The sequence below is a fragment of the Pseudonaja textilis genome, chromosome 2 (assembly GCF_049901715.1).
Source record: "Pseudonaja textilis isolate UNSWEBS1 chromosome 2, rPseTex1.2, whole genome shotgun sequence".
NCBI lineage: Eukaryota > Metazoa > Chordata > Lepidosauria > Squamata > Elapidae > Pseudonaja > Pseudonaja textilis.
In genome coordinates this window covers 66,813,476-66,841,259 of record NC_141991.1, presented here as the reverse complement: position 1 = coordinate 66,841,259, position 27,784 = coordinate 66,813,476, and the positions used below count along the sequence as shown (strand labels likewise).

The 27,784-nt window shown below is 39.6% G+C and overlaps 1 protein-coding gene across 2 annotated transcripts; it reads left to right on the top strand.

The window, feature by feature from the left end:
- Nucleotides 1–220: 220 nt before the first annotated feature.
- Nucleotides 221–27,717, top strand: SIMC1 (SUMO interacting motifs containing 1). 2 transcript variants are annotated; one of them, XM_026696698.2, is made up of 10 exons: nt 221–396; nt 11,013–11,774; nt 13,879–14,120; nt 14,976–15,045; nt 17,431–17,579; nt 19,128–19,316; nt 20,647–20,775; nt 22,856–23,012; nt 23,211–23,295; nt 27,272–27,717. In XM_026696698.2, the coding sequence occupies exons 1-10, from the start codon at nt 265–267 to the stop codon at nt 27,490–27,492; spliced, it is 2,136 nt and encodes a 711-aa protein (XP_026552483.2). In that variant the 5' UTR covers nt 221–264; the 3' UTR covers nt 27,493–27,717. The 2 variants fall into 2 exon arrangements, with proteins under 2 accessions (XP_026552483.2, XP_087780327.1); XM_087924201.1 differs by having other exon boundaries at nt 230–396; nt 10,855–11,774.
- The last annotated feature ends 67 nt before the right edge of the window (nt 27,718–27,784 follow it).

Here is a 27,784-nt window from a genome sequence, read left to right as displayed (position 1 = left end):
TTGGCTTCAAACCAGTTCCTTTCCCTTTTGGAATAAGTGAAGATTTCAGCTTCACGGCTGCCGCTGCGCTTTGAGGGAGAATGTCCTACCTAGCTTCAAAGAATAATTTTCAATACGAAGAAGTTAGGAAATCTAGAACGGGTCAGAGTTGCATTAAGCCGAGGCGAAGGAACAGAAGCCAACCGCTGCGTGGGCGAGGACCTGACCGGCCACGCCTCTTTCGCGGGCCACGCCCTCCGGAGGCGGACCGCGGAAAGGGGCGCGATGGATGAAGGTGCGCTGCACCCCCGAGAAGCGCATTCGGGAGAGGAAGACTTCGAGGGTCCCTCGCGGCTCCGTCGCGGGCGCATTCTCCAGAGGAGGAAATGGAGGCGAGGGCAACTGTCGCGGCCCCTGGTGAGTCGGGCAGGGCAGAGCAGGGCGTCGTTTGCCCGCAGTAAAGATGGTGGTGTTTCCTGTTTTCGAGGTTGCGGGAGAAGATTCCCTTGATTGTGGTCGCTCTTCACCCGGCGGCTTCTGGCTGTCCCGATTTTTCCCCGTCTGCCGGAGCCGCCGGAGCCCCCGCCCCCACCCCCGGTCTGTCCTTCCCCTCGAGCCGCTTCTTTTCTCGGCGCGTGCTGCGGCGAGACCGGGGGAGGCTTGCAAAACGCCGGGCTCGGGTTTCCCAGAGCAGCCGGGTTTGGCGAGCGGGGAAAGAAAGATCCGTCCTTCGGATGAAAACGCGAGTGGCAATAAAGCATGCGGGGGTAATTTAGGGGGAAGAGGAAGCGCGCTTCTGAAGCGAAGTTGCCCGTAGTGTCGTTTAATGCTGGGTTTCCCTCTTGCCCTGTAAAGCGAACCTGCGCTGTCTTCGGAAATCCTATTGCTTCTTTATCTATTACACGCGTTTCCCCTCGGCTCCCGGGATGGAGTTTATTGGGAGAGGTCCCTGCGCTGCGGTTTCCTTTGGAATCCCGTTTCGGCGCTTGATCGTGTCGTGCTCTTAACCCTCATTTTAGCTCCCAACCGGCTTCTCTCTCAACACCTCAGAGCCATTGGAAACTGCCACTCGCTTGTCCATCTCGCCCAGTCCTACTGGCAACAAGACTCCGGGGTCTTCGAGACCCCCTTCCCTGTCCTCTGATCTGCTTAAGTCATGAGGGATTGAACCTCGGGGTTTCTGCTTGTAAAATATCTGCTCCACCGCGTGACTCTAGTAAATGCCCTAATGTCGGCTTAAAAAGACAGTCCCGATTTAAATGACAATGGCCGATAACGGTAAAATTCCTTAAAATAGTCCAAGGGCTGTTGACAGATTAAACAAGGAAAGTGTCCCGACCTGAAAGTCTGTAGAAACCTGTCCCAACCTGAGCTCACCGTATGGTTCATACAATCCAAGCTATCTATCGCTTGAAACGATAGATAGCTTGAAACTGAAACCTGAGATTGACTTTCAGTTTAGAGGAAAATTGGTGAAAGTAACATCACTCTCGCTGAATCTGACTGGGTTTTTTCCCCCTTCGGACAGGGAAGTTTGCAAGGATGTATGTTATCATGATACAATGTAATGTAATGACTTAAATCACAGGATAGCAAAAATTAGAAACTATCTTAAGAAACAGAAGAAGAAATGGATGTTGATTACATGCAAATCCATGAAATGTCCATATTAAAACATAAAAATGCTGTATGCAGACATCTAGAAATAAGTTCATACAATTTCCCAAGTCTATACAATACAGGTGGACCTCAAATATTACCACAATAGAGCCCAAAATGTTTGTTTCTAAGCAAGGCAATTGATAAGTCAATTTTGGCCCATTTAATGTCCTTTTTGCCACAGTTATTAAGCAAATCACTGCAATTGTTAAGTGAATCATGTGGTCTTTAAGCAAATCCGGCTTACCCCATTGACTTTGCTTGTCAGAAGCTAACTGGGAAGGTTACAAAAGGTGATGAAATTCCCCGTCATAAATACACGCTAGTTGCCAAGGGTCTGAATTTTGATCATGTGCCCATGGGGATGCTGCAATGGTCATAAGTGTGAAAAACAGCCATAAGTCACTTTTTCAGTGTTCTTGTAACTTTGAATGTGCACTAAACAAATGATGGTATGTCAAGGACTACTTGTATGATTTGCTGAAAATAAAAGAAAGCCATCACATGCATCACCAGGAGAAAGGAAGGAAAGTGGCGTGTCTAGCAATTTCTGTAACAATCTTTGCAGCAGAGGATTGACACAAAATGAAAAAAGTAATGGCCAAAGTTCTATGCAAGATGATTTGATAGTACTATATTGACCAAATGTATTAATTTTCTAATATAGTCTTGCTAAAATTGGCAGCTCTTTGAAAACGTTGGGAGTTTAAGCTGCTTTGGAACAGGTGGAACAGGTTATTACTGAGCATGATTGGTGAAACATGACAGATCATTATTAAAATGTATTCAATTGTTTGCCAATTCACTTCCATTCAGTTCCAATTCTGGTATGGTCTACAAAATGAGTGGCTCCAGATGAATGAAGGTCATTCTGAATGTGCATAGTTTGGGTGGTGATTCTAATTGTTTTATTTTATTTTACATTGAACATTGTTTCTCTTGAACTGTGAACAAGTTTTAAAATATTTTGAAAGTACTGTTTAAGAAAACGGAGAAAGAATAGAATAGAATAGAATAGAATAGAATAGAATAGAATAGAATAGAATAGAATAGAATTCTTTATTGGCCAAGTGTGGTTGGACACACAGGGAATTTGTCTTGGTGCAAATACTCTCAGTATATATAAAAGAAAAGATACATTCGTCAAGAGTCAAGAATCATAAGGTACAACACTTAATGATAAGTATCTTTGAAATAAATAGTAACTATCATGTTGGAATTACACTTTCCAGAACTTAAAATTAAAAATGTAAAATTATCTGGCATAAATACAACTTTATCATGCCAAAAGATAAGTGTCTATAACTCCCTGGGGAAAGCCATCATTTGCTACCTTCTCCAAGCTAATACAGCTAATTTAGCATTGTACTGTTGACTAAGCAACCTTCTCTATGATGATACCCTCAAACACAGTGGTGCTTAAAAGTTTGTGAACCCTTTTGAATTTTCAATACTTCTACATCAGTATGACCTAAGACATCCATTCTCCACACAAGTCCTAAAACTAGATAAAGAGAAGGCAAGAATATATTTGTTCATTTATTTATAGAGGAAAATGAGCCGAAACTCTCAACTCATTCACCCTCGTTGCAGTCCTCATTTATTCCCTCTGTATCATCCTCTTTCAGCTGATCACTCACTTTTGTATTCAGGACATATCAACCATTTGTTCTTGGCCCCCTTTCTTCTTGTTTTGTCTCACACACAACACAAATAACTCCTTCCCGCTATGTTTTTTTCTTCTTCTTCTTAATATACCAAACTCTTACTGTTATATAACAAGGTGGAGATACACGTATTTATGCCGTCTTTGTTTCTTTCAAGTTTCTTTCAACTTACTGTGAATATTTGTATATCTTAAAATCATTCAGTTTGTTTATTTTGTTTAGCATATGGCATATCACACATGGACTAGCAATATATATGAACTTTTCACCTAGATGAATAAACACAATAAAATATAAATGTTAAAGAGTTCTATGTTCAAATACCAATGCTTAGGCCATCTAACCACTCAAATGCAGCATCGTTTATATTTTTTAAAAAATCAGTTACTGGACCGGTTTTTGCTGTCAACTTATAGCCAGTCATAATGTGAACTACAGTTTGACGTGTGACTCCGCAGTCACACTGAGGGGAGGATACTCTGCCCCATTTATACAGTGAGCCCCAGCAAAGGTGTGAGATGTGAATCCTGTTCAGGATTGTCCATTGCTGACATGGTACTTCAGTAGCCTGGCACCTTTTATGTGGGCGCATTCAGTGACGCATTTGGCTTTAATTGTTGTTCGGCAGATGTTGTGCCAGTGGGGGCTTCCTGGATATGAGTCTTCCGGTTGATAAATGAGGAAGGTCAGCATGTACTGGTAGAAGTGAGTTGCTCATAATTTTTCTGTATTCTCTCATAAGTGCATTTTATCTTTGTAAAGCTGGCAGTGCTATTTGGCTCAGAACAGGAAGCCAGCTAGTCAGGGTGGTTTTAATACATCCGCTTATAATCCTCATAGTGTTGAGCCTGGCATTACTAGTATGGCAGCTATTAAGCCATCCAAGGGCACAGTATTCTGCTGCAGAGAAGACAAATCCCAGTCCTGATAACCTCAGGGTGGCAGCTGAAGCTCCCCATTAATTTCACATAATTTCTGGAATATGTTGTTCCTATTATTGGTTTTTACCACTGTATTCCCTAGGTGTATCTTGTAGGAGAGAGTCCATTACTCCATGGTACTTTGGATGAGGATCATAGGGGAGGGAGTTGTTGTTTAAGTAGATCTTCAGAGCTTCATATGCTAGTTTGTTGTTAAAGTAGAAGCACATAATTACTATTTTTCAATTTAATCCTATATAACAGAGATGGTTAACCTTTTTCTCATCGCATGTCGAAAGTGCAGCTGTGTATGCACGCATGTGTGCAGGGGATTCTACCAGTTCACACCTATTCTTTAGAACCGGTTGTTAACATTGTAAGCAGTTGGGAGAACCGGTTGTTAGAAGAAATTACTGGTCTAATCCTGTAAGGAAGGCAGGAAGGAAACATTCTGGTGTTGCTTACAGAAACTGCCTCTCCGTTAATCCTTATTACATTCTTGGCAGGACTAGATTTCCTGTCTCAGGAACTTCTCTGGAGTTTTTTTCCCCCTCCTTTTCTGGTACTTTGCTTGTGTGGAGTGACCATTCAAAGCTAGAATGGCACTGGAAAAAGTGACTTATAACCATTTTTCACACTTATGACTGTTGCAGCATCCCCACAGTCATGAGAGGCCAGGCGAGGAGATGCTTGCTTCGATATGAGTGATATTGAGTTGGCCACGCCCAGCCAATAACATGACCACCAAGCCATGCCCACAGAACTGGTTGTTAAAAAAATTGAATCCCACCCCTGCATGTGTGCCTGCACCCATAATGCAATGTGCAGCCACACCGTACACCACATACCTCTGCACATGCACACACATCTCCTGCGCACCCCCTGCACATGCACAGCGGATACCTGGCAATCAGCTGGCTGGTGGGAGGTGCACGCACATGCGCAGTGGACCTGATCCGGGCAACAGCTCACATGCCAGCAGAGCTCACTTCTAGGTTTAAATCTAATCCCTCTTCACCCGCATTAAGCTCTTTTTCATTTGCTCCACAAACATTTTTTTATTGCCATCAAAATTATTCTCCATTTTCTCAGCCATTCAATCTTAGCAATTCCTTGTTTTCTTTAACAACATTATTTACAGCTATCTTGTCTATTGACACATTTTTCAATCTCTTTCTCTCATCTTCCATGTTTGAAGCAGTCATTTCCTGTGTGATTTTTTTTCCTTGTTGACAATCTCTCTCACTTCATTCCACTGTTTCATACTTCCTGTTCATGCAACTTTGCAGCCAACTGTGCCATTTGCAAAAATCATTTTTACTTGATTCTAAGTAGCTTCCAGGACATGTGTTGTAATCTACTTTCCATTCAATTAGTTGAGTTTTTCTTTCTAATATTTCTATCTGCAGATCTCATATTTTCACTTCCTGACCAGGAGGTTGGACTAGAAGACCTCCAAGGTCCCTTTCCTATCCTAGCCCATTCCATTCCCACTTGTATTCTTTTCTTTTTAGTTTTCTTTCATGCCCATTTTTTTCTCTTGACCTATCCAGTCCCCACCCCCAAATTTAATCTCATATTCAGACCATCTTATCATTCTTATATCCTTTACACATTATCCCAGTCTTTTGTGGTAAGCAATCGTATCATCCATGCCCTTAAATTGTATTTCTTCATGTATGCATGAATAAGCTGCATGTTTGAAACACATATTTAAGACAGACCTCCTTCTAAATGAATACTGTATGAACTATCACCATTGCATTTTTCATCTTTTCTTGGGTCTCTGAAGGATCCAGTCTCTTTTTGGTGCTTTCTGCTCTCAATAGAATAGAACAGAACAGAACAGAATAGAATAGAATACTTTATTGGCCATGTGTGATTGGACACACAAGGAATTCGCCTTAGTGTAAATACTCTCAGTATACATAAAGAAAAGGTACATTCGTTAAGAATCAAGAATCATAACGTCAACAATCAAATCATACTAGGAAACAGTCAATATAAATCGTAAGGATACAAGCAACAAAGTTACAGTCCTACAATCACAAGTGGGAGGGGATGGGTGATAAGGAGTGATGAGAAGATTAATAGTAATAGTAGTGTACACTTTGTAAATAGTTTGACAGTGTTGAGGGAATTATTTGTTTAGCAGAGTGATAGCTTTTGGGGGAAAAACTGTTCCTGTGTCTAGTTGTTCTGGTGTGCAATGTTCTATAGCATCATTTTGAGGGAAGGAGTTGAAACAGTTTATGTCCAGGATGTGAGTGGTCTGTAAATATTTTCACAGCCCTCTTTTTGACTCGTACAGAATACAGGTCCTCAATTGAAGGCAGGTGGGTAGTAATTGTTTTTTCTGTAGTCCTAATTATCCTCTGAAGTCTGTGTCTGTCCTGTTGGGTTGCAGAACCAAACCAGACAGTTATAGAGGTGCAGATGATAGACTCAATAATTCCTCTGTCAAACTGGATCAGCAGCTCCTTGGGCAGTTTGAGCTTTCTGAGTTGGCGCAGAAAGAACATTCTTTGTTGTGCTTTTTTGATGATGTTTTTGATGTTAGGTGTCCATTTTAGGTCATGTGATATAGTAGAACTGAGAAATTTGAAGGTCTCTACTGTTGATATTGCGTTGTCTAGAATTGTAAGAGGTGGTAGTATGGGAGGGTTTCTTCTAAAGTCTACCACCATTTCTACGGTTTTGAGTGTGTTCAGTTCCAGATTGCTCCAGTTATACCACGAGGCAAGTTGTATAACCTCCTGTCTGTATGCAGATTCATCGTTGTCTCGAATGAGACCAATCACTGTTGTGTCATCAGCAAACTTCAGTATTTTAACAGATGGATTGTTTGAGATGCAGTCATTAGTATATAGGGAGAAGTGGAGAAAGCATACAACCTTGTGGGGGTGGGCTGTGCTAATTGTACAGCTATCAGATGTGATTCTGCCTAGCTTCACCTGCTGCTTCCTGTCTGTTAGGAAGCTAATGATCCACTTACAAGTGTGTTCAGGTACCGCTAGTTGGTTTAATTTACTTAGAAGAGTGTCTGGAATGATGGTATTGAATGCTGAACTGAAGTCTACAAAGAGGACCCTTGCGTAGGTATTTGGAGATTCAAGGTGTTGTAGGATGTAATGCAGAGCCATGTTAACAGCATCATCTGTCGATCTATTTGCTTGGTATGCAAACTGCATGGGATCTAACAGTGGATCCGTGATAGTTTTCAGGTGGGACAGCACAAACCTTTCAAAGATTTTTATAACTACAGATGTTAGAGCAACTGGTCTGTAGTCATTCAGTTCCTTGATGGAGGGCTTCTTTGGCACTGGGATGATGGTAGAACGTTTGAAGCAGGAAGGAACATAGCACATCTCTAGTGATCTATTGAAGATTCGGGTGAAGATGGGGGCCAATTGGTCAGCACAGACTTTTAAGCAAGAAGGAGTTATCTTGTCTGGCCCTGGTGCTTTTCCTGGCTTCTGTCTGTGTAATAGATCTTGGACTTCTTATCATTATCCATTTGTTTCACTTAGCAAAATAGGTTTCCCCCTGAATTACACTTATTCCAAAAGTTGCTCCATTTCACCATTCATTTCTCCATTCACCATTCCCTGATATGTATCATCCAGCTCTTAACAAATAATGCTTTCATTCCTACCCAATTTAGTTAATGTCATTTCATACATTCTGAGATACATTTTAGCCCCTTTGTTCATAACTAAATTATTCCTTCACTTAGCTCTACTCCACAAGATCAGTCGCCTTCATCTACGGAAGATCGGTTGCTTCTGTGTCTCTCTCTTAAGAACACAGAAGATTACCTGTTTTCTTTGTCTCGTTTGAGTCATTAAAGCATGCCTTTTAGCATTTATTCTGTCTACATTCTAGGTCACAACTCTTCCATTTAACACAATCATCACCAAACAGATCCATTGATATGATTTCTGATGCCCACCATTGCTTTGGTCATCAGGATTACCTCTTAGTATTTTTTTTAAATTAGTTTTAGTTGGACCTGCCCTACTTGCATTATTCCCTATTAACAGTAACGACTTTCTTACCAGTCAATTCTGGCCCATTTTGGCCAAAGTGACACAAGTGCAACCAAAGCCTTGTTGTACCCTTAGTATGTTCATGCTTCCTAGGCAAGCTAAGATACCTAGAGACTGCCTTACAAGCCAGCTACTATCCCACCAGCTAGGAGGTTTGTGTATTGTGCCAACACTCAGGATAGTAGCTATTATCAAATAAGATTGGATTAATCTATTGGCACTCATGGGTATTTTGGCTATTCGAAACATGTTACTATGACACTGTTATTTTGGGGGGGGGCTTATAATAGGAAAGATATTTCTTCTGAGAGTTTGGTGAACCTTAGTATGAAGAAGAGCGAAGCAGCTGGAACATCTAAGAATTAGTAAAATAATCCTCCCTACTTTTCTTTTGTGCCTGCTGCAATTAGCTAAATGCTTTCAGAGGTAGCAAGGGCAGGAAGGAGTGGGTGATAAATAAACACTGACCCTGAGATTTAACAGTCTGATTACAGCGCTTGACCTCCGTTCCCAGGCAAGGTCATTATTCTTGTGCTTTCTGCATCTGTCAATGGGCAGTCAGAAAATTAAGGAGGAATCAACAACCATTTAGGAAAAAAACATCTTGCCAGCGCTCTTAATATGTGTGTTTTGCTGCTTTATATAATGAATTGAAGCTATGTTGCGAATGTTGGTATAAGCAAAACCAACTGCTACTTATTCAGCGAGAAATCTCCCCTTTGAATCCATCTTGTGCCCAACAGGTAGATCAGGACCATTTATTTTGAAAAAGGAGAAACCAGTTTAGCATACTGATTTTTTTTACTCTTTAAAATGCATCCTCTGTAATTTTTCACGCTTCAGTTACAAATTACTCTTGTTTCATTAAGCAAACACTGAGATTTGCAACAAAGTGTAGCAGTGCAAAGTACTTCTGAAGACATCTTGTTCCAGAATCCCAAATTCCCTTCCTTCTTTTCCCCAATCTCTCAATTCTCAATTTTTCCCTTGAATAGATAGCATTTTAATTAAACATGCTCAGTCTTTGTTGGACTGTTTTGCTTGCTCTTTTTTCCTTTCTTTTCTTTTTTCCTTTTCTTTTTTTGCCTCCTGCTTCCTCCCTCCCCAAACGTTTTCATCTAAAGCAAATCACATTTCTTAGGCTTTCTTCTACTTGTCTCCTTCTCCTATATGAATGATAACAGATGTCGATATGACTATTTTGACTACCTAAGGATCCACATTCAGAGACTCAGTTAATCTTATGTAGAGATACCAATTTAACAATCTAGTACCCCCTAGCCATATCATCAATAGCAAGACTACTAAAAAGTGACTTTTCAGAAGTATTGAAAAATACTGAATAAGACCAGATTTTATTATTATAATCCAAAAATCTGTGGAGCGCATCAGGTTTTCCAAACTCAAGTGGTAAACACAGAATTTGGCACTTGCATTTTCTACATTTCCCTGTATATTTAAAGTTTATCCAGGATTTTAAGTGTGTGTGTTTTTTCTCTTCAGTAATGTATTTTATTACTCAGAAAACTGATTGACTCTCAAAAGTTTGAAAGACTAGGAAATGGGGAAAGTAAGTTAAGATTGAAGCTTTTGGGGATTCCTGCTGGAAATAGGTCAATGTGCTTGCAAAGTCAATTAAAGTTTGTGGGTCACTTTTCTCCCCTAAAGAAATTCCGTTAACCCACTAATTCTGAGGCATCTTTCAAATATCACAAGATTCTAGCAAGAAGAGTTCAAAAACCTGAAGTAGTGGCAGTTTAGCATGGCAGTCTATGCCTTTTTTTAACTTCAAGAAACCATTTTTCTCTTCATCCAAAGGTCAGTTCCTGAAGTTAAACCTAGCCTTTTCAGAGACTAGGCAATATAAATTTATTCTGAAGTCTTTGAATATGTACTTACAAATGTTAAGAACAAAACAAACCTGGGTGAGAAAGAAAGGGATTTTACCTGATAAATTTGCTACTTGTAGAAAGACATCTAGGATCTAAGTCTTTTATTGATTGCTTCATGATGCATCAATCACAAATATCAAATGTATGTAATTCTATATAAAGGCATGAAAACCCCCTGTTAATAAACCCCTTTTGCTTTCTTTGAAGTAATTTGTATTTGGGAGGGAGATGAAAAACCAACTTTGCAAAAGTATTAAGCTTTCTCAAATTCAGTGACTGGGTTCTTTCCAGCTCCATGCCAATCGGGTGCCTGAATTTCATAGGCAATAACAATGTTTTTTTCTTCAGCTTCCCCATGTGAAGCTGAAAGGCTGTGCTTAGGCAGTAATGTCCTTAGTACCTGGGCTAAAGCAATAGTATCATATCTACTGGTGGGTTAACGTTCTCAGCATCCCTGTATAACAGAGATTTCCAAACTTGACAACTTTAAGACTTGTGGACTTCAACTTCCAGAGTTCCTAAGACCACAAATCTTTAAGTTGCTAAGTTTTGAGACCCCTTCTTCATAAGAAGGAATTGTTGTGGTGTTGAGTTTCTGTTTGCCGTTCTGCATAATGTTTCAATAAATGAACAGGAGGCGAAGCAACTGACCAGAAATTAATATATAGGAGTTTTCTTTATTTTCCAGATTTCCTGGAGAGTGCTTGTTGCTGCATCTGACCTGGCTCAAAGTCAACAAAAGTCTGGGTGTTCAAGTGAAGACTTGAAACTGTATATGCTTCTTTGGATCCAGTCCAGCCTTTTAACTACCTTAAATTATCTCCTCTCCCCTGTCTCTTTCTGTAGGATATTATTGATCTCACTGGAGAAGACATAGTTGTGCGAACAACAGCGTGCAATGACTTGGAGATAATTGATCTTACAGAGCCTGAGGAGGTCATGATCAACTCCCTCCAGAACCATAGCTGCTTTGCCTGGGATTTGAAGCCGTCAACTTCAGTCTGTCCTGAGCCCATCAGCTCTTCTAATGTTCTCACTGTTGTTGATGCTGAGAGCAAATGTACTGTGCCAGTGGCCATGTGGGTTCAGGACCGTGAGCGATCTTCCCCCAAAGTAGGTGTAGGAAAACTAGGCTACCTCCCGAGTAACAGCTTCTCCTGCCATTCCAACTACAGTGAGGAATCTGAAGGCAGCAGCCACACCACTTACAACAGTGATTTGGGATCTTTGGGAAGCCCTCAGCTGGAATCTGATGTTTTCTCTTTCTCATCAGGCAATGACGGTACTGAACGTCCAACGCTATTGAACAGGGTAGCGTCCCCCCAGGCTTGCTCATCTGAAAAAAAACCCAACTTGCAGTTCTATCCCCGGCATCAGAGACCACCCCCAAGCCTCTGCTCCTCTTCTTTGAACACTGCCAGATCTGTTCCTGGAACTGATCGGCCTTTGCACCAGGCAAACAAACCACGGCATGCCATGGAATCAAATGTTCAGGAACAATCCAAGCGGACTGATATCAAGGTCTGGTTGAAAACGCTACAGTATTGCCATGGAATCCCTGTACACCATCCTCTTCTCCAAAATGTGGTGGAAAAGGAGTCAAGAAAGGTAATTTGCAGGAGATAACCATATCCCAAGCAGGACTTTGAAGTACACATCCATCTGGATTTTAGAGTTTCTAAGACTCAGAATTGCAGCGAAATACATTGGCTCCACAACTCAGCTTTAGATTGTATAAGTTTGTTTGCAGAAAGCTATCAGTTCGTCCAGCTCAAATGAATTGATAGGACTACATTTCCTATCAAATAAAACAAAACATGAGGAAAGTCACACTTTTTCATCAAAAAGTCAGTGCCACTTTAAATTGCTGACAACACAGCCATTTTGGGGGAAAGTTGTTTGTTATAAATATTCTTGGGTATAGATCTAGTAGGTGGTTTTATGTACACAGACATCTGGTGAATTTGCAGATCATGAGATTTAGTCTTCTTTCTATCCAAAGCCAATGGTAGCATCAAAGCTGTTTGCACAACTAAACATCTTCCAGGTACATTACATTTACCCCATTATTAAGGCATAAGCATTTTTGTCCAAAAAGAATAGATTAAAGTTTTGCCATGTGACAGAAATGGAATGGAATGGGTCACGCTGGGACTTTCAGCAGGCATGGCCAAACATTTGGGCATTATGTTATGATTCCACAGTTCAAGGCTTTATTAATAAAAATTATGAACATTAAAACCTCTTCTCCAAAATATAGTTGATAAAAGCAGAGTTCCTCTCCGATTTTGTTCAGATATCATCTAAGCTAAAATATGATTTACTTTGTTTTGGCTCAGTATGTTATGGAAATTCAGCCAACTGTATTAATTCAGTAAATTACAAGGAAATCACTTATGGGTTCACACAATGTGCACATCTATCAAATCTCAACTATCAGGTGGTGCCTTGTTACATTCTGATTTAACTGTTTGGTATTGTGTTATAAAAACTTAATAACAATCTCACCTCCTCTAGGAGGCACAGAGTTCATATTAAAGTACAGATAGCAACATGTTCTAATTCATGTCATCCTAGCAGTGTATGTTTCTTGCTGAATCTTCTTCCTTAATTGAGTTGTCAAACAGAATCTCCGGCTTGGTTACTGAAAGGTGGAAGGCATCTCATCAAAGAGGATAAGGCTGAGACCAAGCAGATTGTAATAGCCAACATCAAATGAGGCTTGAGCCCAATAAGGCCATATGCATGTTCAAATTAATGCACCCGGCATGATAAACCAGAACGGAGATGTCTAATGTGGTACCTGTGGGCACCTCCTTTAGTGCTTCTCAGAACCACTATACTATTCCACTCATTGATTTCATAAAGACTGTTGAAAAAGCAAGTGCCAGCCTCTTTTTAAGAGTCCTTGGAGTCCATATAGACCTCTTAAAAATAATAATGGTAAATGGTTGTAACCCACAGCTTTGTTGATAAATATATCTAGTGCTCTGAAAAAGATCAAATGAAAGTAATAATGAGTATCCTGGAGACAGCAGCAACTTTACAAGCTACACTGATATTAAAATAATACATGCGAGATAACATAATTATGCAAATAGCATGATTATACAGTGACATGATGTTTAAAGAAAGTACAAGAGTCATGTCATTTGTTTGACGAGACCATCATGCAGGTACAGTCATTTCTTCTCCATCCCTACCCTCCAGCCATACATACCTATAGGGTGCATCAGGGAATCATATCACCAGCCATCTAATGGATATTGTATAATATTGGTTACATTACTGTAGCAGCCTTGAGAAAATGAACAATTCCCCAACGCCTCCCCACAACCCCATCTGTGGGGGTGGGGGAAACCTATGATGTGTGTCTGCTGCTCCAAGAGGTTAGAGATCACTGAACCAGAACAAACATTTGCTAATCTTCTCTTTTATTGTAAAAATAGTGCTTAATATCCCAGAACATTCCATTTAGTGAAATGGTTCAGTTTAAGACCAAACACACAAGTTTTGCAAGGTTTGATTTAGAACGTTTGTCATTTTCAACTGAAACTGAAAGAAATATTCTAACCAATGTCTATAATTTGTATGCAATAATCAAAATTATTTTTAAATATGGGCAATCTTAACAATAAAATTATGTGATGTTTTTCACCCCGTATAATTACTACCAGATACTATATGCATGTTGATCTTCCTTTATACACAGGATAAAAGACTAAAAACCCAACCTATTCCATTCCGGAGATTAAATATGGTGTCCAGTACAATGGAAGAGAATTTTTTCCAGGGAACCTTGGATTTCCTTATGGACTATGTATCCTATAAATACTATCCACCAAAAGATGTTACAACCTTTGTGGTCAGGCAGATTCTGCTGAGCCCAGAACATCAAGAGGGGCAACAGGAGATACAGAAGGATGCTTATATGTTGTTGATGAAAATCCAGGCGTAAGTGTTCTCCCACTCCTCCAGTTATTTGGTAGGATTTTGTATCAGGCCATTATTCCTTTCTTAGCTTTGTGGTTATGGTATCAGTTAAGATCATAATCGATAAGGCAAAGCTTTGTTCCCATAGCAGAGGTTTTCATAGATAATTGTTCTGCCCTTACTACATGTTAGTCTACGTGGAGCTCAACATGCAGCTAAACCCACCTATCCAATAAAACAGACTGTGCGTAGATCTGAATGCTTTATTGAAAGAACAGGATATGGTAAAACTGGGGAAAATAGGAATACATACAATGAGAAAATACAAGATAGACAGTATTGAGTTACTGCTGAACATAACAATTAATAAATACAAGTCATTTAAATCTCAGCAGTGATGTTCTGTATGTGGGATATAGGTTTGTCCTTGGATGACTTGTGCCACAGATTAAGATGGATTCTTCTTTGTGCTCCTACCTTCTCCAAATGCTAAAGCAAATGGAGTCTGGCTTCCCAGCATGCACTTATTTTGAAAATGCAGGCTGATAGGTAAAAAGGTGGGGTCAGCTTCAAACAATATACTTGGTATTTGTCCCTCCGGCCACTAGATGGGGCTAGAGAGCAACAGCATATAAAAGTTATATGCTGGGGCATGACAATATTATTTCTAAATGTCATAAGTGCCAGAGCTCAAAATGATTAGCGATCCCTTCCCTAAACTGAAGGGATCTGAGCGTTAATCTTTTTTTTTTTTAACAAATACAACTCAAAGAAACAACAAGTTAGTTTTAATTTGAAATGTACTACAGGCAAGCTGTTTAGCAGAATGTTTTAACAAATATGTGATGGTTTAAAAAGCTTAATTTTAATTTTTAGACTTCATCCAGCAACAACTGATACAGTGGTGTGGGACTGGCAACTGCTCAGTGAGGTCATGGAAGTGCAGGTATGTTGATGAGCCCCCTTTAGATGAGAAGAAAAATCTTTAATATGTAAAAGCAAACAGTTTGAATCAAACCAGTCTGCTTTGAAGATACAGCAGAAAAAGCCACTGAAGTTATTAGTAAACCGGAGCTTATTAAGCAATCACACCTGGAACCACATGACTGTTCTGAAAGTAGAGCTGAAATGAATTAACCCTATTATATGTGGTTTTGATGCAGCAAAATGCCCTGCTTCTCGTATCTTAGACATCTCTACGTGGCCCTTGTATTCAACCTGAAAACCCTGATTGTTCTTGAAAGCTGTCTTGGCACAGTGTAGCCTTCCTGCCATCCACTGCTCACAGTCAAGCCATCTGACTTCAAGTTTTCCTTAACCAAAGCTGAGTTACATTTTTCACCATCTCTCAGTGTTTTCCTATGGCGACTCACTCACATCCAGCCTGTTGGAGCACATGCATCTTGTAAGTCTCACTTGCTTTCTGCCTGGGATTTCCAAACAGGTGTAGCTAGAGCAGCCAGGAGACATAGCCCTAGTCAACAGCTAGGAAGTAAATCACAAATCACTTTCAACTGAGCTCTGGCACATCAATTATTTGGAGGAGATCCTATACATTTACAGAAGTAGCAAAACTGGTTAAAATATACATATTCTCTCTCTCTCTCCCCTCCCCTCCATCTCTCTGTTTCACACACACACACATACACACACACACACAAACTGCTTCCCGCATACTTCTCAACTAGGTGCCAGGCAGTAGCAAGTGGATCAGAAGGTGCCAAATCTAGACAAGCCTGGACAGGCTACCTTTTATCCCCAAAGTCCTTTTGTAACTCTGTATTTATTTGTACATCACATTTGTTGATTTACAAATCTGATTTACCAGCACTTGATGGGATGGGGGTGGGTGGGTGGGTGGAAGGTTGCAGTTGTGCTCGGACCCAGACTATTTTGTCTGCTTCGTGTGACATTTCTCCTTTGTTTACCTAATAATTAGTTTCCTTCTTATCTACCTCCTCCAAGGGTTTCTTTTTTTTTGACTAAGTTCCTGGTTTGTGTCCCCTCTGCTTAAAACTGCATTTTTTGGTTATGCCACTTGCAGCCTAATAGTGCATTAGAGGAAGCCTTCCTATTTGCACCAAATGTCGCTCTTTGGCAGCAGTAGAGTTGCTGATGCAATAAAGTGCAGGAAATGACCAGGCTGAGCCCGAGGGAGGGGTCAAAGACATCATCAGTCCTGAGTCCCTTTGCACCAACAAGAGATCGCTAGTTCAGCTCCCCTTGAATTCCTTCTACTCTTATCTCCCACTAATTTCTCTTGGCTGGTCAGCTTACAAGAGAGCTCAAGCTTACAATAAATGTTTATACCCATTTGAACTGTCGGGATCATCTGATTTTCCTGGCACTTGTCAAAGAGGTGGGATTCATCTGGTGAACATGTCAGCAGGCACAGCAGCAGATCTTGCACTAGCTAAATGTAGAGGATTCTCTTATCCCCCCTAATGACCTGCAGCATTCTGGGTGTGCAGGGTTGCTTTTCTACCATGACCTTCATGTCATGAAACAGACTTTCCTTGGAAGACAGGTTTTCCCAATAATCATTGCCTGCCTGAAGTTGGTTTAATAGGAGCACTTCTGGAAGGTTTAGTTTAAATGTGGGATGGCACCAATCGTGTGACTGTTCTGAGGAGGTGTTTTTTTTTTTTTTAGAATGCCCTAAATAGCTAAGTCTTGAATTCCAAGAATAGGAGTTGGATGCTGGATCATCCACAAGATTAGCAAATGTCATTAATAATTTAATTTTTCTGTCCAGTTTTTTACTGTTCACTTTCCCTGTTGGAAGGGCAGAAGCTGTATGGATCACATGCAACTGGCAGAGCCCTCTGTGACTACCAAGCAGTGTGGGTAGTACACATCACATTTTGCAGCCAAGTCCATCTGTGAATCAGGCCCCCCTTCTTGTTTTTGTACCGGCTGCATGCATAACACCCACAAGTCCCAACAGGTTCTTTTTTAAACCCTGGGTGGGTTGATTCCCCCTGTTCAACTTTAACTATGGGTTAACAAAACAAGGTGCTGCACTCACATACAACTCTATGCACAAACAAACAACATTAATGGATTGATACCCTGTTTTATATAAAATGCTAAAGCCACAAACTCCATCACAAATGAATCAATGAGGCAGAACATGGGACAAAGCCAATTGTTGAGAGATGCCTCGTTTTTATGATTTCCTCTTACAATATCAGTGTTCCACCTCAGTTTGTCTAGTTGGTAACCAATTTACTTGGGTGCGACTTCCACTATGTGTGCAGATCAGTTGCTTTCATATTGGTACACTACTGTGACTCATTATTCTGTCTTTCAAATTGTCTGACATCCACAGGGAGAGATGATTCCTGGCCGAATCCTCTTCTTGCAGTATATGATACAGACCTTAGAAGATGACTTCCAAAAGAAGATCAGGACTGGCGTTCTGCACAGATCCATTGCCAAGGCAGTCCTTTCCTGTGACAAGTGCTTCGGAAATGTCAAGTAATTTGCATTTTCACTCATTGTCAAGAATCCTGGGGCTTTGGGAAAATCCCTTGTTTCCAAATATTGTCCACTGTTTGGATGTATTGCCAAAGCAAACTTGCCTGAGCCTCAGCTAAAGCAGTGGGGCTGGAGGGTGGGGGACAAAGCAAATAGCAGGTAGGGCACTTCCTCTTCTCTCTCTCTCTCTCTCTCTCTCTGGCTTCTTCTGCTGTTCTTTTTCTTGTATGCATAGCAGCCTGCCAAATAAGAGACAGGTTGCTCTTTCCCTCGGTCTGATTTGCCGTCATGCAAAGAGCTATGGAATTTAGGATGGGGACTGCAAGTTCCTTATCGTCCACCTAAAAATATTGTGAAATATTGGACCAGCTACCTGTGTGAATGGGACTTCCAGGGATGAAATGACAAAGATGATTGTGGCAGAGTGAAGAGCCAGTGTGTAGACCATAATTCCTCTCTAGCTAAGGAGAGGACTTGAGATCACCCACAAATGCTTCGGATAGTTGCTTCTTGTGTAGAGATTGCAAGCTCTAAACCTGGTGGGTTTAGAGCTCTGGGAGATGAAGGTAATCACTTGTGGAAACTGCTTGTTAACTACTTTTCAGCTTTTACAGTGCCAGCTGAGATTCCTTCAAACGTTAGCAAAAAAAAAAAAAAAAGTCTTACATTTTCTGAAACAAACAGAAAAAGTGGCTAAAACTCTGATTTTACAAATCAGGTTTTAGATTTTACAGACTGAGGGCCCAGATAAATTTGAAATAAGATTTTGAAATTAATTATAAAGAATATTTCCTGTGAGAAAATGCTTTTTTTTAGATTATTTTTTTAAAAAAACCAAGAATTTAAAATTTGGACACTAGATGAAATTAAAGGAACGAAAGATTACATTTAAAAAAGAGAAGATGTCACACTGAGCATACAAAAGAAACCACCTGATGTCTTAATAAATAAAAGGAATATACAAATAACAAACCAAGGGAGTGATCTGGGTAATTTTCCTACATTGGATTTACAGAAAAGGCTGGTTTAAACTTTGAAGAACTTTGTGAAATAGGACAAGGAAAACGTGAAAAGAAATAAAGTTCTAGGATTATTTGAAGGGACTAAAGATCAAGATCATTAGAAGTAAAAGGAATAAATATAAAATTAGTTTATTTGATTAAGATTAAAATAGATATTATCTCTGGAAATCCTTACCAGACTTTTGCTGACAAAAGGACTAAAACAACAAGGCTTTATGGATTTGTTTATAAATAAGAGATGGGATATGGAAAGAAGAGAAAATGTGTTGTTTTTAAGAGATGATCAGTTATTAATTGTTTATACTTGTAAGGGAGGGAATCACTTCCTTTCAGTTACTATACTATATTAATATTTTTTCTTCCTTTTCTATTTTTTTTGCATCCTTATTTTTATTCTTAAAGTTTGTATTAGTTTTTATTCTTGTGAATTGTATCTTTAATGTAATTACTATTTTTAAAACATGCATGACCAATATCTGAAATTATATATCACATGTGTGCATTTCTAATTCCTATTTCTGTTCAGGGAAGTGATTAAATGGCTAATAGCCGTAGTCACTGGAGCCAGATTTTCTCAGCACAGAAAATTGCTGCAAGAAACCAAAAATGTATTGATAGACAAATCCAGAGGTCAGAGCTGTAACTCTATTCCAGAACTTTCCTTAAATGAGACCATGCAGAAAGACGATGCCTCCATACAATTTCAGGTTAAAAAGTAAGCAGATTCAAAAGTTTGCTTTCTTGGAAATTCACATTACAATGTTTTTCTCCTTGAATTCTCCTAAATCTTAAATGAAATAATATCTGTTGTTTTATGTAAATAAATAAATATTTCCAAACCTGGGATGGCCTAAACACACCCCAAAAGTGTTAATTGTATGGAATGCACTTAGTTATGACTGACTTAAAATGGAACTGTCTTTATCTATCATCTACTCTATCTATCTATCTATCTATCTATCTTTCTATTTATCTATCATCTATCTTTACCCATCTCACAAGTTTTACTATGGGTGGCTCATAATAATTAAAAACAACAGAAATAGTAAAACATAAACACTGCAGCATATAACTATCTTAAAACCATGTTTAAAAAATGAATAAAACAATTATGGATGATGAATATAAATCATACATCCATTTAATATAACAATTGCCAAGACTCATTACTACTGCTGGATCCTCAGATATGATGGCACATCTAAGTCATCAGGCCCCTCTTAAATCTACATTCTGGGGTAATGACCTTCCAGCAGGCAAGTACTATGACAGAAAAGGCTCTGTTCCTGGGTCTCATCAGATGTCATTTCCCAGTAGACAAGACCTTTAACAAGCCTTTCTCGGTGGATCTGATGGGATGGTAGATGTAATCAGGGACAGGCTGTCCCTCAAATTTCCCTGTCTCATTCCACACAGGGCTTTATAGGTCATTACCAATATCTTGAATAGCACCTGGAAACCAATGAAGGAACAAAAATGTAACAAGTGCTGCTTCAAGAGGGCACAAAAATGCCCGTATATTTGGCACCAGCTTCCAAATGCAGGAGGACAGCCCAAGTATAGCTTGTTAGAGCAATCCATTTACTGTATACACAGTATGTATTACAATGGCAATTAAAGATGTCCTTTATCAATATTCTCTTGGCCAGTGCCAAGAGAAAAAAGATCCATAGCCTTTCCCTCCTATTACAAGAGTGATACAAAATATAACAGAAGTATGTGATCTGGCTGCTGTTCATGGGAAGAGCATTCAGTTCAACCCCACTATATGGCAGGTCAAGCAGAGAAAGTAGTTTTGATAGCAACTCCACCTTAGGAGCAAATTGTTTGGCTCTCCTTTCATTTTTTTTTTATTAACCCAAGGCTTCATGAGTTTCATTAAATTGCAGATTCCAAATGGTATTGTCTAGTGTAATTCAAGAAATGAAAACAGTGTCCCAAGTCTTCTGATATGAGTATGACCTTAAGTTTGTGATGATTATCTTAGCCTGTGGTTTCACACTTCCACTTTTGAATTTGAGTAACATTTTGTTTCCTTGATTTAGGGAAGCAGCACTTCTACAACGGATGCTTTCAATAGCAGTTGAAGTGGACAAATCTCCAAATTGCAATGCCACTAAAATTGCAGATGTGATTTTTGCTTCCTTGTTGAATATTCCCAAGCGGGGCCAAAGGTAAGGGATAAATAAACTATTGAATTCACTCTTCCTCAACACTTACTTTTTCTGTATTGATGTGCAACTCTGCATTAGCCGTGTTCTCATTAATATTCCTAGATCGGTCAGGTATTTCTGAACAAAGAGCAAGTGTTGAATTTATGCTTTTTCTAAAAGAAGAAGATTAAAGATCTACCGCAGAGTTGGAGAGCCATGCCAAATTACTTTTTTAAATACAGAAAGAATGTAAGCTAACTACATGTTCTCTGGTGTATGCATTTGTATGCTGTAAATATAGGATTCCTTGGAAACCTGTGGATCTCCAGAGGTGGCTAAACTAATATCAAGTATCTCTATCACCATTATCAGCAATAAAGGTCACTAAGAACTAGAGAAGAGCCATGTGGGGAAGTCCCTAGATTCCCATCCCTCCCTAGTAAAAAAATAAATTTTAAAAGACCTTTCACAACACACAGAGGCTGGTCAACCAAACATACAGCAGAATGATAGCGGAGCTTGTAAAAGTCTACAAAAAGGTGGCCAGGAGAAATAAGTCACTGATCACTTTGCTAATTGTGAATTCTAAATACTTTCTCAAATGACCACCATGAATACTTTTGAATTTCTCTCACCCAACTTGGGGGAAAAAAAGATCCATGGAAGATGAAGGGAGACTATTGACGAGCATTATCTCCATGTATGGATTATATCTAATGACTGATTTTTTCCCCATCATTTATCAATGAATCCTGTCGGTAAATACTATATTTTGTGGCAATGAATTCTGGAATTACATTTCACAGAAAAAGTACATGTTTTACTGGTCTGAATTTGTTATAATTCAGATATATTGAATCATGCCAAAATCTAATAGTGTATGACTGAAAAAATAACCTTCCAGCAATCCAAAGCCCTTGCTCAGTTTTACATACTTCTGTAACATCCCTCTTTAATTTAGAAAATATATTCTGATAACACAAATTAACAGACTACTAATCCATTTGCCAGAATTTATCTGGTTCCCTCATCCATCCAGTATACAGGATCTAAATGGGTGTTTTGCAGTCTGCCTGCCAGGTGGTTTGACTGCAACTTCCGCTATGCCATGCTTGGGTGCAGTTCAGCACACCTAAAGGATGGCCAAGTGAAGAAAACTGGTTTGCTTCATTCCCATGGCAATAAGGAACAATTTGGTTAAAAATTAATTTTAAAGTACTTAGGGAAAATATTGTTGACATTTGGCTGTGTTCTAAAGAAAGGCATCTTTAAGATCTTTTAAGCTATTTAAATTAGCTCAACATAAAATGGAAGATACTATCTGGGGAATTTTTGAGGCAACATTCTAAAAATTCAGGCTTAAATTTTCCAAGTAATGTCCATTCTACAACTTATGCATTTTTTTGCTAATAGTATCTCTGTGGAACTATGTTGTATACCTAGTATCTTGGAAAGAGTACTATTGAGGTGGTTTTAGGACTGGATGTAGGTTGTAAAATTTCCAAGTTGTAGTATAGAAGCCTAAATTACATAGTAGCACATTTCAACTTCATCCCCAGGTCACTTAGTAAAAATTCCATTAGTCTTATGGCTACAGTTTTAATATTAAAAAATCAGCCATTTTGATAGTACAGCACATCACATTAATAACATGTCTTCAGGCTGTGAGTGTTGAGGTCCTGTTTATCAAACTGAAATCAAGCAGATAAGCTGAGAATGTAATCTACCCCAACCTTGACTGAACATTTCCTAGGTATCAAAGTAAACATCTGCAGCAGGATAGCATATTTTGATTTTTCTCTCGGCAATAATTGAAGTTTATAAGAGTGTTCAAACCTTTTAGGCAAGCTTCAGGGGTCTTAAAAAGAGCGTGAAATTTTCTCTAATCCACAGAGAATTGAGACCATCTATGCTGCTGGTTTGTCTTTGTCCAGACAAGTTTCATTTCATCCAATGATGCAGACTCAGAGAAGACTCTTTCATTTGACATCTTTGTTTCCTTATATTGTTCTTTTGGTTTAGACGTGAGCATCTTTAAAATTTCTGCTCCCAAACTAGTGCAGAACATAAAACTTACTCTTTCCAATGTGTCAACTTGCAGAGACATCTTTCTGAGCACCATGGATTGTCACCTTCTACGATGCAAAGTGTTGGAGCTCATTTTCCAACATAACTGCTCAATACCAACCAAAGAGCCTTTGTCTTTGACAAAAATATTGCATTTTCTGAACCACGTTTCCTTGCTGCTAACGTATCAGGTAATTTAGTGCTTTTTTCCTTCATTTAAAATTAATAGAACTGAAACCCAAAATGTGGTGTGCATCCCTACAATGTTTATGCATAGGTTTTAATATGTTGTTGTTGAAAGTTCTTTGAAATATAGTATTTCAAAGCCCTTTTAAAATATCAGTATGCAGCATTTGTGAAAACCTGAATAAAAATCCTTCTATTCACAGGACAGGGAAAAATTGTGGCAGAGATGGGATGAGATACTTCATCAAATGAATTTATTATTGCTGAGTTACCGTACAATAGTTCTAGGTAAGCAACTTGCTTATGGCTCATAAACTTCTTTTTATAACTGTCTGATTAGGGATCAATATTGTCAGCTAGAGGTATTAGGACAATCTTGCATGAATTAGCAGAGATACATAAAATAGTTTAAGCTGAAATGGCTATTTCAAGTATTACAAGCTTGGAGGAAAATGTGCCATACTCAAAATATTGTCCCCAGCTTTAGATAAAAATAAAGTACACTGCTCAAAAAAATAAAGGGAACACAAAAATAAGACATCCTAGATCTGAATGAATGAAATATTCTTATTAAATACTTTGTTCATTACATAATTGAATGTGCTGACAACAAAATCACACAAAAATTATCAATGAAAATAAAATTTAGCAACCCATGGAGGTCTGGATTTGGAGTTACACTCAAAATTAAAATGGAAAAAAAATACTACAGGCTGATCCAACTTTGATGTAATGTCCTTAAAACAAGTCAAAATGAGGCTCAGTAGTGTGTGTGGCCTCCATGTGCCTATATGACCTCCCTGCAATGCTTGACAATGCTCCTGATGAGGTGGCGGATGGTCTCCTGAGGTATCTCCTCCCACACCTGGACTAAAGCATCCCCCAACTCCTGGACAGTCTGTGGTGCAACGTGGCGTTGGTGGATGGAGCAAGACATGATGTCCCAGATGTGCTCAATTGGATTCAAGTATGGGGAACGGGCGGGCCAGTCCATAGCATCAATGCCTTTGTCTTGCAGGAACTGCTGACACACTCCAGCCACATGAGGTCTAGCATGGTTGTGCATTAGGAGGAACCCAGGGCCAACTGCACCAGCATATGGCCTCACAAGGGGTCTGAGGATCTCATCTTGCTACCTAATGGCAGTCAGGCTACCTCTGGCGAGCACATGGAGGGCTGTGCGGCCCCCTAAAGAAATGCTACCCCATACCAATACTGACCCACTGACAAATTGGTCATGCTGGAGGATGTTGCAGGCAGCAGAACATTCTCCACAGTGTCTCCAGACCCTGTCACGTCTGTCACATGTGCTCAGTGTGAACCTGCTTTCATCTGTGAAGAGCACAGGGCGCCAGTGGAGAATTTGCCAATCTTGGTGTTCTCTGGCAAATGCCAAACATCCTACATGGTGTTGGGCTATAAGCACCTGTAGACGTCGGGCCCTCTTACCATGTCATGGAGTCTGTTTCTGGCCGTTTGAGCAGCCACATGCACATTTGTGGCCCGCTGGAGATCATTTTGCAGGGCTCTGGCAGTGCTCCTCCTGTCCCTCCTTGCACAAAGGCGGAGGTAGCGGTCCTGATGCTGGGTTGTTGCCCTCCTGCGGCCTCCTCCACGTCTCCTGATGTACTGGCCTGTCTCCTGGTAGCGCCTCCATGCTCCATGCGCTGACAGACACAGCCAACCTTCTTGCCACAGCTCGCATTGAAGTGCCATCCTGGATGAGCTGCACTACCTGAGCCACTTGTGTGGGTTGTAGACCCCGTCTCATGCTACCACTAGAGTGAAAGCACTGCCAGCATTCAAAAATGACCAAACCATCAGCCAGACAATATAGGAACTGAGAAGCGGTCTGTGGTCACCACCTGCAGAACCACTCCTTTATTGGGGATGTCTTGCTAACTGCCTGTGCTTTCCACCTGTTGTCTATTCCATTTGTACAACAGCATGTGAAATTGATTGTCAAGCAGTGTTGCTACCTAAGTGGACAGTTTGATTTCACAGAAGTGTGATTGACTTGGAGTTACATTGTGTTGTTTAAGTGTTCCCTTTATTTTTTTGAGGTGTATTTCCTTTCATGCAATTTTAAGTCCCGGTGCTTTGCAATTCGCTTATTTCTGTTTGTTCATAATTCTTTCAAACCATCGGAGAGGCATGAGCCAATGTCAGGCATATCTTTTTATCTGCTACCATTGGTTGGAGTAAGTCTAACCTTATCTATCTATCATCTATCTATCTATCTATCTATCTATCTATCTATCTATCTATCATCTATCTATCTATCTATCTATCTATCTATCTATCTATCTATCATCTATCTATCTATCTATCATCTCTATCTCTAAATCTAGAATCTGTCATCTATCTCTGCCTACCTACCTACTTACCTACATGGTTGTCCATCTCAAACAAATGACCCCAGATGATGAACAATCATAAAATCAATTTAAACCAATTAAAAACCCAATGCAAAAAATAAATAGAAGTCAAGAAAAGTATAATACACACATATAACGATAACGAGGAAACAGACTCCTTCACACATTCAGGCCCTCTCGCCAGTACACATAACCAGTTCTTCAAAGGCCAACAGATTCTCAAGACCATCCTAATACATGAAGAGAGAATGTCCCAGAGGGCAAGTGGTATTGCAGAAAGGTACAAACTGTAGATCCCACAAACAGACATTTCTTCACTTAGGGACTCAGAGCATGCCCATCCAGACTGTATTGGACAGGTAGAAACACTGGAAGATGGTCCCTTGGGTAACCTGTGAGCCACTGCAGGTCACATAGTGATCTTGCATGTGTCGAGTTTGTTTTGTTGTTCAGTTGCCAAATCGTGTCCAAATCCTTGCAACCCCATGGACCACAGTATACCAGCCCCCACCCCCACCCCCCTCCCACCATCCTCCACTGTCTCCCGACCAGTCAAGAAGGGTATGGATCTAACACAGAAGTGATCAAACAGTTATAAGAACTCTGTCCTCTTTCTCAGGCTTGACAGGATGAAACTCTTCCCAAATTACTATGCAAGAACCAGTTCCCCATAACTCCCAACGGCCCTGCTCCAAGGCTGGAACTCAACACAGTATATCCAAGTAACTTTATTCACTAGATATGCAGCATATTTCTCACAGTGACTTGAACAGGGCCACGGAAGGACTATCTGTAGATGTAATAATAGCAGAAAAATAATTACTTTTTGCTATCTTTAATACAAGAGAGTCTCTAATAGCAGCTCTAGCTCATGTTTAATCATCCTCACTCTTTATCATTTGCAGCAGTACTCTTCATCTCTCTTTAGTTCAACCATAAATCTAGTGAGAATTCGGAGAGTCGTGAATGTAGAGGCTACTTGGGTGTAATCTGGTCCATAGCCACAGCCATTTTCTCATTCCAGCAGGCAGGAAGGCTTCGGCTGGACCATGTACCAAATTTTCCAGAACCCCAAATTCCCTCTGGAACCCAGTCAGGTCCATCAGTCATCTGAAGCAGGCCAATGTAATATGTGCAGCCTCCTTATGGAGTGGGGTGGTACCAGACAACTGGATACTCATCAGGGAGTGATCTGACCATAATGGGAGAAATTAGGTCAAAAGTAGGGTTAAATATATGAGATTAAAAACTATTCAAGACAAAAATTACTTGCTTGATAGGTTTGTTTCCGTTTTAAAAGTATTTGCTTTTGGGAACTTCAAAGGTCTCCATTTGTTCAATATTTCTCTTTAAGGCAGTAAGCCAACTGCAAAAGTAAACAATCCATTGTGTACTTTTTCTTTGCAATTGAGTTGGAGTCTGCCAAAGACAAAAACTGTTAACTCTTGCAGCAACACTAAATATAAGGGTCGTGCATTATACAAGCATACATGCGTTTTTGGAAGAAGCCTCAAGTCTGTAATCTTTTTATTTGTACTAGATGGATTTACTTGCTGACAGCTGTTTAGGCTGACACTGACTCCTTGCTTCTATGAATTCAGTGTTCCAAATGGAGTTGTTTGGTGCATCAGTATAACACTATTTTTATTTTGTGTGCAACCTTACAGGTTTGCCATCACTTGTTAATGCAAAACAATTATTTATGAAACAAATATTGCTATATTTTAGCATTTTTAAAAAAACTTATTTTTTTCACACATTAATATCAATTAACATGGGATAAAATTGAGATTTTCCTGTTACAACTACATGGGTAATTACAACTAAAGTATCAGTCTTATGGTAAACAAACTATAACTAACAATTGCTTCTACCCTTTTTTATAGGGCACTTAAGAGACTCAGTGTATGAACGTATTAATTTAATTATCAAAGCTGCTAAACCCAAACTACAGTCAAATGATTATATTGAAAAAAATAAAATAAAGCGTAGCATTTACAGCATCCAGAAAAAGCTCTGCCAAATTCTGGGACAGCAAATTCCCTCCCCCATCAAAGAAAAGATTGAACTACTCCAAGTATTGCTTTTCACTGCTATGGATATCTAACTCCAGGAGAACTATTGGATACTGACAGATGGACCTCTTTCTAATAAGGTCTTTAAAAAAAAAATTGAAGCTTTCTTTGATTGCAGTAAGTTGCACTGTATTCTCAGACACTGGATAAGTCAAGGACTTGTCAAGTTTATTCTACATTTCGGTTAATACCAGTTTTGTCTAGTTTTATTTCTATTTGTTTTATACAATTTTATAATAAATTTTACTAACTGAAAAGTGGAACGAGCTTGGTCTTTTTTAAAAAAAAAGATTACAGGTTATAGGAGATTAGATAGATATGTAA

Coding starts and splice junctions, on each gene's coding strand:
- SIMC1 (XM_026696698.2), top strand. CDS start 265: ATGGATGAAGGTGCGCTGCACCCCCGAGAAGCGCATTCGGGAGAGGAA. Junction 14,121..14,975: donor TTGTTGATGAAAATCCAGGC/GTAAGTGTTCTC, acceptor TTTAATTTTTAG/ACTTCATCCAGCAACAACTG. Junction 23,296..27,271: donor TTACCGTACAATAGTTCTAG/GTAAGCAACTTG, acceptor CCTTTTTTATAG/GGCACTTAAGAGACTCAGTG.